This window comes from Numenius arquata, chromosome 6 (assembly GCF_964106895.1).
Source record: "Numenius arquata chromosome 6, bNumArq3.hap1.1, whole genome shotgun sequence".
NCBI classification, from domain to species: domain Eukaryota; kingdom Metazoa; phylum Chordata; class Aves; order Charadriiformes; family Scolopacidae; genus Numenius; species Numenius arquata.
The window spans coordinates 11,552,662-11,565,461 of NC_133581.1; the positions used below are offsets into that span (position 1 = coordinate 11,552,662).

The 12,800-nt window shown below is 34.5% G+C and overlaps 1 protein-coding gene across 1 annotated transcript in view; it reads right to left on the reverse strand.

Moving 5' to 3' along the window:
- The window catches only part of PPP4R4 (protein phosphatase 4 regulatory subunit 4), a 69,844-nt gene that overhangs the window by 2,843 nt on the left and 54,201 nt on the right, over positions 1-12,800 (reverse strand). Inside the window, exons 13-24 of the mRNA XM_074150081.1 lie at positions 12,278-12,361; positions 10,819-11,001; positions 9,952-10,057; positions 8,996-9,143; positions 7,003-7,147; positions 6,053-6,094; positions 5,887-5,961; positions 3,535-3,610; positions 3,056-3,136; positions 2,621-2,714; positions 2,091-2,161; positions 853-991 (exon numbers count right to left, since the gene is read on the reverse strand). Of these exons, the coding sequence (XP_074006182.1) occupies positions 853-991; positions 2,091-2,161; positions 2,621-2,714; positions 3,056-3,136; positions 3,535-3,610; positions 5,887-5,961; positions 6,053-6,094; positions 7,003-7,147; positions 8,996-9,143; positions 9,952-10,057; positions 10,819-11,001; positions 12,278-12,361 (1,244 nt within the window). The remainder of the gene's footprint in view (positions 1-852; positions 992-2,090; positions 2,162-2,620; positions 2,715-3,055; positions 3,137-3,534; positions 3,611-5,886; positions 5,962-6,052; positions 6,095-7,002; positions 7,148-8,995; positions 9,144-9,951; positions 10,058-10,818; positions 11,002-12,277; positions 12,362-12,800) is intronic.

Genomic DNA, 12,800 nt, shown 5'->3' on the forward strand with positions numbered 1-12,800 from the left:
TGGCTCCTTTTCATTCTCCATTCTGCCTCGGCTAAGAAACAAAATCTCTGACAGCAAAGAGGAATCTCAGTTTGAGCCCCCAAAATTACAGCTAGTCCAATGACAGTAATTTAGAACTACAAGTTACAGCGTAAAACGAATATGCAGGCAATTAGCTGCTACAGTCTACAGAGATTTGAATGAGTAAGTACACATCACAGCGACTTTCTAAGACTGTCACACTTTTATCACAGGAACAAACAAATTCATCTTTGATTTTGTTATTGCAAAACGTTGAACAGTTTAGGCTGATGTTTAAAGAAAACTAGCCTGAGGGAGATGCCTGTGCCTAGCATTGAATCTTTTTTATCTAAGTCGTTAAGGTAAGGCAAAGAAAGCAGCCTTAATAACAAGTAGCAGTACCAGTTCATAACTCTCAAACTTCATCAGGAAATTGTTACATAATGATACATAAACATACATAAGCACATAAAAAGAAGGAAAAGGAAAAATTAAGTCATCTAACAATACATACATTCTATTTCTCCAACTAAAGGCAGCTAAATCACTGTGACTGTAGTTATTAGATACCAAGTGCACTAATCTTGACTTTTTTCCATTCCACCCTCCCCATAATGTACCACCTGAATGCAAACATGTGCAGGAGTAACAATGTGAAAGACTAATTAAAAGGGAATGCAATCTTAAAAACACTTGTAATTGTACACTTCACATTTCTACCCTCCTATTTCAGTATTTCAAAATCCAGGTGCAGAAGTATCATAAATATAGGCTTAATTTTACATGGCTCTTTTGAATTCCCCCTGAAAATGTTACCCATAAGCTTGATTTAACTACTTGTCACCCACTTACATGCTCATCTTTCGGGACTGACTCTCCTTATTTCCATTGTTCTTCTGGTCAGCTGAGCTAAATAAGTTGCGAGAAGAAGAACTGGAAGGGAAGGCAGCATTCCCACTATTACCAGTAGAATGAATCCGGAATGAATCATCTGAAATACAGAGTTGCAGTTTAGACAAAGCATTTTGTCTGAAAAAAATACACAGAGAGTAAACAGAATGAGCTGTTTTTCCTGTGGTAATAGCAGTATATTTCCTATGGCAATAATCCAAAAGTTTAACTTTCTGTAAGGGAATGGTTGCAACTTAACATTTCTTCTAGTATTTTTATGAAAAAACAGTAAACAAAAGTAACTAGAAGACACGTACTGGAAGAGAAGATTAATACATTTATTGTATGCAAACAGTGGGATTTAATTAGCCAATCTTTAGCTGCTTAAAATTTAGCTATTTTATCTAAGCTACTTGTCTACTGTCTGGACAGGGACTCTTTGTCAGGAGATGTAGTGACAGGACAAGGGGTAATGGTTTTAAATTGGAAGAGGGGAGATTTAGACTAGATATTAGGAGGAAATTCTTTACTGTAAGGGTAGTGAAGCACTGGAACAGGTTGCCCAGGGAAGCTGTGGATGTCCCATCCCTGGAAGTGTTTAAGGCTAGGCTGCATGGGGGTTTGAGCAACCTGCTCTAGTGGAGGTGTCCCTGCCCATGGCAGGGGGGTTGGAACTCGATGATCTTTAAGGTCCCTTCCAACTCTAACCATTCTACGATTCTATGATTCTGCTGGTAGTGAATGGAAAATGACAGGTTCCTCTAGGAAGCAATTAATCTTATCCTAATCTTTAATCATCCAAACTCTTCAACAGCAAACAGAGAGAGGGTCATTTCCAGACAGCAGTTTCTCTCCCCTAATTCAGCAAAAGTTATATGTAATATCCCTTCTCACGTAAAATGGGTGGAAGCAAATTGCAAAACCGACCTTTTTATGACATCCAAAATGCTGATCAAGAAATGCCAAACTCATTTTACTTTTACTACTGTTAAATGTAACTTTAAATGAACATGTAATTACAAAAAAAAAAAAAACACCTGAAAAAATTACTAACTAGGCTAGCATTTAAGTGCTCAAACGTATTGGTTGTCCATTATTCTATGTTCTTTAGGAGAATGGTACCTTAGAGTATGCCTTCTTAATGGGGCCCAAATATTCAGCACCCCCACAAAAAACTTATGTAAAATATAGTAACTTACCACTAAAGGATAACATACAACTCTTTCCCATTCCTGATACTGAAGATGTATAGCCTGTAGCAGAGCTTTTACTTAAAAAACAAACAAAACAAAACAAAATAAAATTGTTTAATACAGAAAAGTGTTCTTCTCAGTTGTATCATCCTGCTGTTTAATAATATTGGGGGTTATTTCTGAGTTTACATGAAAAAATTAAATGAGAAAGTTACACTTAAATTTCTTTAAGAAACATACGAATTTAGATTTAGCAGTTCATATTGAAAAATATTTTTAATATATGATAAAATGTGACATATTAACTTAAAAGGAATTCATAACAATTTCTAGGCATTAGTATGCCTTAAAGTAGTATTTCTTCCCTCAGTTCAAAACTGCATACCTTAATCAATTAAATAGAAAACTGAAAATTTAGGTCACAATTCCGTGAGCAGACCACTACTTTCACAGATTCATGAGCATATAACTTCACAATAGTTTTTTATTAGGTAAAGAGTTGCCTATCAAGTAAGCAATGAAGATAACAAAGATACTTAGGACACTTGTCTATGTTGCTGTATTTTGGATGTAGCGCTTGAGTACTGAAAGACTGGCTTCGAACCAACTTGGATTTCTTGTCTTCTTTGCCTAAAATTATAAGTAGCAAAAATTTTTAACATGGATATCATTGCATTTCCTCAGTAATTAAGAAGACTTTTAAATATCATTTTCTTTCAACCTATGCTAGCTGAAGGAATTGATTTAAATACATCAATAACAATGAGTTTTATTTATATCACCTATTTACATACTAAAGAATAAAATAAAACTAAAAACCATAGAAAACACGTTTGATTCTAGGAATGGAATCTTTTCCTATGTGCAGCAGATGAAACTTTAGCCCACAGATGCCAAGAGCAGCTTTGCTGGGTTTTAACCTGCTGATGTGAGATTAAAGCATTCTAGAAGAGTTTTTATAGAGTTCTTACCAGCTGATGTTCCAGACGATATTGCAGGAACAGAGAGAGTGATGCTTTTTGCCAACACCGATGATGTTTTACTATCTCTACCTAAAAAAAATTCCAGTATAAATACTTCTCTCTTAAAGCTTAACTTTAAATAAAGAGGACGTAACATATCACAGTCCTGAGGTAAACAGTAATAATAACTACTCTAGTGCTACTAACAGTTCAGAAATACCACAGAAAAGTACTTACATTACATGCCAAAATGAACAATACCAGACAACTAAAACTGTCATCTATTTTATCAATGAAGCAAAAAAATCTTCCTTCTAATATGGGGCTAGTTTTCATTAATATTTTTAGAAATATATATGAAAAAAGTTTTATTGCCATTTTCTGAAACTTTGCTATTTACTGTATAAAGTGTCTCTTTTCTGCTCCCTTCTCTTCTACCTTAGTAGAATGCATGCACAAGTACTATGTACATAAATAAATAAACTTACGCTTCTTTTCAAACATTTTATCATTAACATTTGTAGATCTTCCTTCATTTTGCTGCTTTTCTTTCTCTAATTGTTCCTAAAAAATGAATAATTTTCTTAGGTATTACTCAGAAAAAAAATAAAAAATACTAGGGATTGTTTTCAAGTCAAGTCAAAATAACAGTTAATTTCTACTCTCACCTACTAATAGTACAACTCCTAGTGAATATCCAGAGAAAAAACTAATAGCACAGAATGAAATCAAGGTACATAGTCTATACGAAAATTACACCAAAAAATGATGAAGGAAGCTCAGAGTTGAAGTTTGCATTTTATTAAAATTATGCGTTTGTGTTTTTTTTTAATTAAAAAGATACAGAAACTGGCAACTTACAATGTAAAATTTTTGTGCTACACAGATACTCTCATAATAGAACTGGCAATATCTTTAATTCAAACATACAATTCAATGAAAATGTTCTTCTCAAATGGTAAGGTGTGTCAAATGCTCAAAATGTTTAAAGGTCTAAAATGAACATCTACAGTTAATAAGCCTTCATGCAAAACAAAACCAAGTATTACAGTTCTTCAAGTTTAAGGAATTTATTTGCCTTTCTGTGATTTGGCTAGCCTTAGGATACCTTTTGAGAGCACATCCATTGACAGAATACAGTGTTAACACAGCTACATCAATAGTTTCAAAAGCTGGTACTTATTTCAGGATTATTGGTGAATAGATATCACTGCAACTTCAAAAAGCTATTAGCTCATTTTCTGTACAATGTTCATAATAAAAATGCCAAGTGAACTGTAATTGTTCTACTCTTTTTCATTTCACTCTAATTACTATCAGAGTTTAAAAAAAAAGAATGAGGTAATTAATTCAGGTCAAGGTTGCTGGAATATAGTGTCTACTAAGTCAATTACTAAAATTAAGGAAACTCATTAAGATATTCAGTATTAAAATCTGTAGCAGTCAGATATATTTAACTGGGTTCAACGGCTCCTCATCTGTTTGGGACTGCAACATGTCACAATTTACTGTGTACATCTCCAGTTCCTCAAAAGTGTGCCTCTCCCTGACAATGCTTTACGAGACTTTTGTGATACAGAAGGTATGCCCATATCAGTGGGATATATCATAAAAATACAGGTGCTCTCCTAAAGTCTAGCTGTAGAAATAAGGTAAAAATTAATATTATACAATACATGGTAACACAGTGTGCACTGGAGGCTATTTTGCCACAGCACCAAATGCTTTCACTATAAAAACATTAATTGTATCTACCTAAAAACTGGTAAAGCTAAGTTCAGGTCTTTGAATATGTGTAAGCAGGTCCTGAGAACAAAGCTTGACCCTTGGGCTGAAGCTAATGGGAGGCGGCAGGAAGCCCCTGAGACAGGTATCATGAACTGCAGTATCTATTGACCTCAAAGTGGGCCACAAACGTAGGTTCTGTAGCAAAGAGGAAAAAGTGACATTTTTTGGACAATCTTGAATCTGATCTGGTTCACTACAGAGAAGCTCAATTACTACAAGTCAGGGGAACTGTGCTAATCAAATTCGGCCTCTTCTAAATCCTATCAGCTTCTTAGCTTCTCCCACCTCAGGCTGGAGAGGAGGCAGCAGAACGGAGGACTGCAGTAATCTAATCTAGGCTTTGTGAGGATGCAGTAGGCTATGTGGTGAAGCACCTGCCACCAACTTTTGCTTACAGCCATGACTGAAAATGAATAGTTTTGTAAGTTGGAAAAGCATTCTGCACACTTCTCTTAAAAATCCTAACTTGTAGCTCCCTTTGCTTTATACAACCTGCACTAAGTCTCCCTCCTGCCAGGCTGCAGATGTCAACAGCCTTTCTTTCTTTCTTTCTTTTTTTTCTGGCTAACAGGAAAGCTTGTAACACACAGAGCCTCCTTCAGCTTCCTTGGCACAAAAGAACTTATGAAATGAATTTCTTTGCCTGTGGAAACTGTATGTGAATTCTGAGGTGTTTCATTATTCAATCTATTATGTATCTATTATGTTATACACGCCCGACAAATTGCTAAACTCCCTCAAAAATATTTCATAAGGGTGTGCTGAAGGGCCTGGGATTTTAGAACTATAGAGGCGTCAAGCATAAGTATTTTTCAAGAAATATCAGTTTGTCTTTCTAATCGAGACAGCAAAATTTAGGTAGTAAAGAAAAGGAAGTTACATGTTACTTTGAAGGACTTAACCCTATTGTTACGTGTAAAATGAAACCACACACAGATTATGAGCCTACCAGGTCTCTCCATAATATGCACTTTCCCTACCTTAAAATTATTGTCTCAATAATATTTAGCTGCAAACTATTAAAAAGCACAGATTGTACTGATAAAATATACCATTTCCAAAAGGAGATGTTCTTGTCTCTCTTTTTCTTGATCCAATAAATCATTTTCGTAAAATCTTTTCTGAAACTTCAAAATAAAATCAATAAAAATAAAAAATCACTACATGAAAATGGGAATTAAAAGTACTTGGTAAGTATTAAAGTTACGAGGTACTTACAACATCTACAGAGACCTCCATTCTGTCCAATTCTAACACTGTCTATAAAGAAAATCAAAACTTTATTTATCATTACTCAACAGCATGTCACATTTCAGCTAAAAAATTGTCCCGATAGGAAGCTTAGACTAGTGGTATACAAAATTAAACATGCCTTTTCTTCCTAAACATTTGAAGCGTATGATTGCATTTTTGTGCTATAACTGCAGTTAAGAACTGTCAAGAGAGTATTCTCAAGAGCCCTGTGGAGACTCACAAGGACTAATAGACTATCTATATGGAACTCAAAATACACTGAAGGAAAGCACAGGAGCACGAAGGTTTGGAGCATGGATCTAGGAACCAAGACTGAAAAAATAACTCAGGAACCTGTGAATAAGCCAGGATGCTCCAGGCAGGTGTTCCCCCAACCTCTCCTGCAGATTGGCCTTATGAGGAAGTCACCTACTTTACCTATTTCACTTCATGGCTTCTTTGACAGTAAGCATGGGCACCCCTTAAAGGTGTACTTTCCCATGAATATCCATATTACAAAGACATTTGTAACATTTCAATTTCCTGAAAATCCTGTATCTTTATATTGTAAAATAAATACATTAACAAGTATCTCTACCTCAAAGACTTGATCATTTTTACCAGGGTCAAACTTTAATCCTATCTTTAGTCATCTGCTATGTTTTCACAAATGGTCATTGAACCAAAATCCTGAATCCCAGTCACTAGAAAATAACTGCAGTATAAGTAACCAAGGATATACCAACTCTCTTAAACTTGACAGAATACACTTTACTACATCTTCTATTAATTGTTCAAAATTACATAACAAGCAATGGAATTCTTTAGTCTCCTGTTATTACATTAAGAGAATCAACAGAAATCATAACTTGGATCACCTTAACTTCTAATGATAACCTCAAGACAAAATGCTTCTGGAAAAGCAAAATGCTTACTCTTTTTACAATAGTCAGGACATCTTTGTCTTTCTCTTGACACAAAAGTTTCCTTATACATAATTCCAACTGCTGAAGTAAATGTTTATCTGTGGGAATCTTCAGTGTAGATTTAACTTTTGGCAACAAATAGCATAGCTTCATTCTACAAAACAAAAGTAAATATTCACCTTTTAATGCCGATGTTTAATAAGCATTATTAATTTTTGTTTTGCTAGCATTTGAGATAAAATAATTAAGTTAGTAGGTCTTATTTTCCAGAAATTATTGTCCCTTATATCTTGTTTCTAGACATACTGTAACATTTTCAAAACTTCTCCATAGATCAGGACTACTATATCTCAAAGTCACTAAAGATTTCTTTGGTTTGAGAGTGGGAGGGTTAACCTAGAAAGATCAGCAGACTTCTAGATTTTCAATGTTATCTACACACTTAATTCTATCAGGTACCTAAACACCCTGAAACCTGGTCCATCAATACAAAGGAGCCTAAGTCTTAGAGTGGTTAGGAATCAAGATGAAAGAAAAAGTAGTAACAGGCTATGATGTTTCAGAAGCTGTGAGCTGCTCTATTGACTGTGGATGCAAAACCCTCAAGAACAATACATGGTGATACTCTCCTCTGTTCTCAGAATCCACCAGCTTGTGATTAGAGACAATTCTGTGCCAAAGATGGTAACTTTGTGATTAGTAACATTCACAAAAATTTTCTTAACAAATTCATCTTACTATTTTTATACCTTCAAAATATTTTAATCTTCAAAACTTCCCATTAGAAAGAGTTAAACCACTCTGTAGAAAGCTAGTATACACCTCCCTAAGTTTCTTTCAAAATTATGAGCTAACAACTGTCTGACTTCTAAACTTCAGTCCAATACAGACAGTGCATTCCTTTTGCAAGAAGTTTTAGGACGCAATCCAGAAAAGAATTATGACAAAATTAATTTTAACGTTAGTTAAGGGATTGCAAGTTATTTCAAGTTTCCTTTAAATTTTAATAATGTATCGATAGAGCTTTTAATTAACGTGTTTGTTAAAAGCATTAGCTACTTCAGACTACACACAAAATTAGTTTATTGTTTTAATATAATCCTCTTCAGGAAATGAGGCATGAATGTTAACCTATCTGCACACAAGGGCTCAGTTTTTAGGTTTGAGATCCTGCTGAATTGAGATGTTGGAGTTATACTAAACACAAGATCTATACTATTTAAACAGTTTCACCTGGTAATAAACCGTACTTAGTGAAGCTCACTGAATGCACACATGTATGTGCAAATTATGCTTACATAAATCTCTATGCAACATTAGTACTAGATGCCCAGACATGTTAACGAGGAAACATGAATTATACACATCAAAAATATGTGATTAAAAAAACCAACTATTTTCTTATTGATAATAACTGCCTGGTTCCTATCAGTTTACTGAAGAAAAAAATTAACTACAAAAATAACAGAAAAACCACTGTATAAAAATGAATAACGTACCAAATTCCTGTATATTTTTCTATTCTTTTTCAATTTACTTTAACAATGAAGTAGAACACTTTACATAGGGTAAAACCTATGCTAACTTGCTGAGCTCAGACCACTGGAAAAACTGCTTGTGTGCTTTACTGTACATACACTGAAGCTGAAACGGATGGAAATTAATGGAGACTGTGAAGTTACGTTTCTCTCTCTACTCCCATGAAACAGAGTATTATTTTCTTCTCATCTATTGCTTGTTCGTCTGTCTCATTGTTCCTTTCACTCCCAAAACTTAACACTTTTGATCAGTCCCCAGACACTCAAACTGACCTGCTCCTGTGATTTTCCAACATCGTTCCTGTAGTCCCCTACATCTTTAACACTGGTCACCCTGAAGGCTCTGCACCTTTTTACTCAAGTCTCCCATTATTTAAACAAGACATAAAACATGTAAAAACACTTCTTACTATATTATTTAAAGCTTTTTTCCTGTACACTGCTACGTACTGTTTATACAGTACCTCACATTTGCCACTGGATCATGCGTAAGTTCAAGCACAGGTAGAAAGAAGTATTTACAGAAGAATGATTTTGAAAACAGCTCCATAATGAATTCACAAGTATCTAAAAAACGAAGTCTGTTCCAATAACTTTTTCCTTGGCCCAGTTCTGAAAAGTAAGAATCCACAGATATTACCTATTAGGTTTTCAATGCGAGCTAGAAAACATTTCAAAGGTTAACCTCTGACTCAAAGATGATAAGCACACTCATCACAAGGCACACCTTCTCAGCCTCTCTCAATGCTTTCTTTCAGTGAAAGCCTAACCTTCTGAATACAATGACAACTTCTGTCAGTGAGCATTTTGTTCCATAACACAACCTGCCTCTTTAACCATTTGAAAAAAGCAAAAACAGCAAGTGAACTAGCTACCGTGTTGAACACACGGATGCCTTTCAAAGCATGTCACAGGTGTATCAAACTTACCATGTAAACATTAAGGGTTGCTAATAAGAACTATTCAAACCTCTAATCTATCTTTAAAATACATAGCGTAGATCACAGAGTCAACTTAGGTGACTAACTCATTCATAAATCAATTTCTGAGAGGATTTATTCAGCACTTCTTAGGCTGAAGCCTCTAGAGAATTTTACTTCTATAGATGAACTCTGCTTTGTATATTGCAGTGCCTACAGCTGAGCAATCCTGGATTCAAGAAGTAGGGTTGGGGGGGGGGTCTTGGCATATTATAAATTTTCCACATTGCCTCTTTCCCAATTCCTTTGCATAAGCTCCACATACATTCCTGGCATATGCACAGTATGTTTTGCCTGGTGATCATATGAGCAACTGAATGTCTTCTAAGCATAATCCCACCAATGATGGCAGGAAGTTACACTGAATAAATATAACCACAAATAGATCTTCAGTCGAAACTAATTTGCATCTCTAACTAATCAAGGAAAAATTATCTTACGTTCAATCAGTTTCTGAATAACCTCATGCCTCTGTTCTTGTTTGCGATTGTAACGTAAATAAACACAGAGAGTTCGAGCAGCTGCTTTTTGGACTGGCAGGACATTCTTGAAAGAAATAAAGGGAACACAATTAAACATACTTGAAGCAGTATGAGTAAAAACACATAAAAATTCTAGAAGCAGAAAAAAATAGCTAAAAATTAGCCTAAAATTATACATTTTGGAAGAATTGGCAAAACGTAAGGGAGAATAACAAAGTTTGGCCAATTCATGGGACATCTACTTCTGCATCCCTTCTGCCTAACTTGCTTATTCAACTACTTCATAAATATCTTAAAGTATTCCATGTTTGGAAGACACCTTCTATGTTGTTGGTGCTAGAAAATGAAACAACATCTTTTACAACAGACAGTTTTACTCTTGAATTAATTCAATAAAATTTCAGACTAGTAGCTCTAAATCATCATTCAGTTTCAGAATAAAGTGTTCCTTCATAAAGAATGGAACACAATGCAAAGTAACATATGGAATCAGGAAAAAGAAGGCATATCTCAGAGGAAAAACTTTGGATTTACCTAGAAACAAAGTGATAATGAGCACAAGGAAAGGAAAGAAGACATGGATGGGAGGAAAAACATGACAATCTGTCCATTCACATTTTGCTCCTCAAATTGGGGGCAGTTCTCAGAGCAATTACTCAAGTCTCATATTAAAAAAACACAGCCTGATATACCATATGCAATGAGACATAGTACTTTAAGATTAATATAATATATAAAGTACTACAGACAGCAAATATCTAGCAGTCATTGCTCTAAATGGCGTAAACAAAAAAGAAACAATGGGAAAGAGACAGGAGGGCTCACATTTGTCAAAATGATTGTCAACATCCTGTGAAGAAAACGGTAATAAATTTGATCACTTGATATGATATGAGGGAGACATGCATATTTTTGTAGTAACTTCTCATGAGTTCTCCATTTTAAAGAAGTTGCTGCTCTCTGTTCTGCTGTTGTTAATGCAGGAATCAAGTCAGGAATAGACAATAACTAGAAATAAAAATATAAACAAAATAATTTTACATCTTCTAGCTGTATGTCATATTGCTATGCTTAAAAAGCACATCACAACAATGTCAACAGGGAATAGATTTTAAGAGGTCAATTAATTCTTCTCCTCAGGCATGATCAGCTACGCTGTGACCACTTCCAGTGGATATTAGTCTAACTTGTTCTTAGAAAAATAGTGATTGAGATTAAGCAGTGTCCCCTAAGCAGTAAATTCCAGTTAAGTAGTCAAAAAGCTACTCCACTCCTTAACTAAATACACTTTCATTTCCAACCCCTCCTCCTGACAAAGAAAAACTAATCACTGTTCTCTCTGTAACACCGTTTTACAGATATGGAGACCTTTAGAACTCTCCTCAGTCTTCTCTTTCTCAAACCAAATAAAACCCATTTTCCTTCTAGCCTCTTAATCTTTGCCCTTGTTCTTCTCAGCTCCCTAATTAATTTTAGTAGAAATTATACACCTTTTCTCAGTAGGAGGCAAAGACTTTACAGTAGCCAAGCTAAATTCTCTTTAATACTAAGCAAAATGAAACAGACTGCCACACCTGACATCGCACTTATGTTATATAAATTTACAGTTGTAAACACCTGACGAATTCACAATTTAAATTATACTCTCAATTTTTGTCCATACAAGAAAATAAATTTACTCAGTTCTTATATTGTTGGAATTTCTCAATTTCTCTATATGTTTAGGAAGCATGCTCAAAACAGCATCTTGAAGCAGGAAATGATCTTTTATGTTCCATTTTACAGGTCATTGAATAAACCATCATCCAGAGCCACATACAATTAAATTAGCAAAGTTGGGAGCTGAATACAGATCTCCTGAATCCTAATTCAGTGCCTTTACTTCCGGAAATAGGCCTCTGTCAGAAAATGGCAACCATGGGCAGCTGCCGCATCAATATAAAAAACCAACAGAGATTAAGTATTAGCTATCACTCCTTTAGCATGAAACCAAGTTTTAACTTAATGATTGTATTTCAAAATTTGACCTAATCCAGGAAATATGTGTTTAATTAGAACAATAACATGGATAAACTGTTCATTTTATATTAAGTCTAATCTTACAAAACTTTTTTTTCTTTTAAAGTTTATAAAGACAACAATAAAAAAAAAAAACCTACAGAACCTTCATATGTCTCCCAAGCAGAAACTAATCATGAAAGCCTTTTCATACAATGTATGTCTGAACAGCTTTGCTACTACCTTCATTTAGAAAGCAAATTAAAAAAACCATGAGAATACCCACCTTGCTTTCTGATCCACTGTTTTCTCCTCCATTAGTCATTAGTTCAAGGATTTCAGGAAGGTGACCTACCAGGGCATCTAACACCTATTTAAGGAAAAGCTGCATGAATGATGTCTGTAAATTAACTTGACTCAATTGTTAGCTCTCACCAACACACCCCTGCTGACATCTCCTATGCTACCGCTCTCTCACATCCATGTTTAAAAAAAAAAAAAAAAAAAAAGTTGCAACATATTTGCATTGATGAGGAATGAGATTTAAAACTGATGTTTAATGTAGGAAGTAATATAAGTATTATAGGTTTCAGTTTAGGAAAACAAACTGTAGTTTTTATTCATGTGAACACCACAGTCAATGCTTCTAAAACTATTCGCAGAATACAATATTTTAAAATGAACATTCATTCTTAAGAATAATCTGTATTTCATAGACAGTTAAGTAAGAAACTTGACAAACAAACTTTTTTTTATAAAAAAAAGATTTGTCAGCTGAATCTTAAAAGCAGCATTTCCTGCTTTAAGAA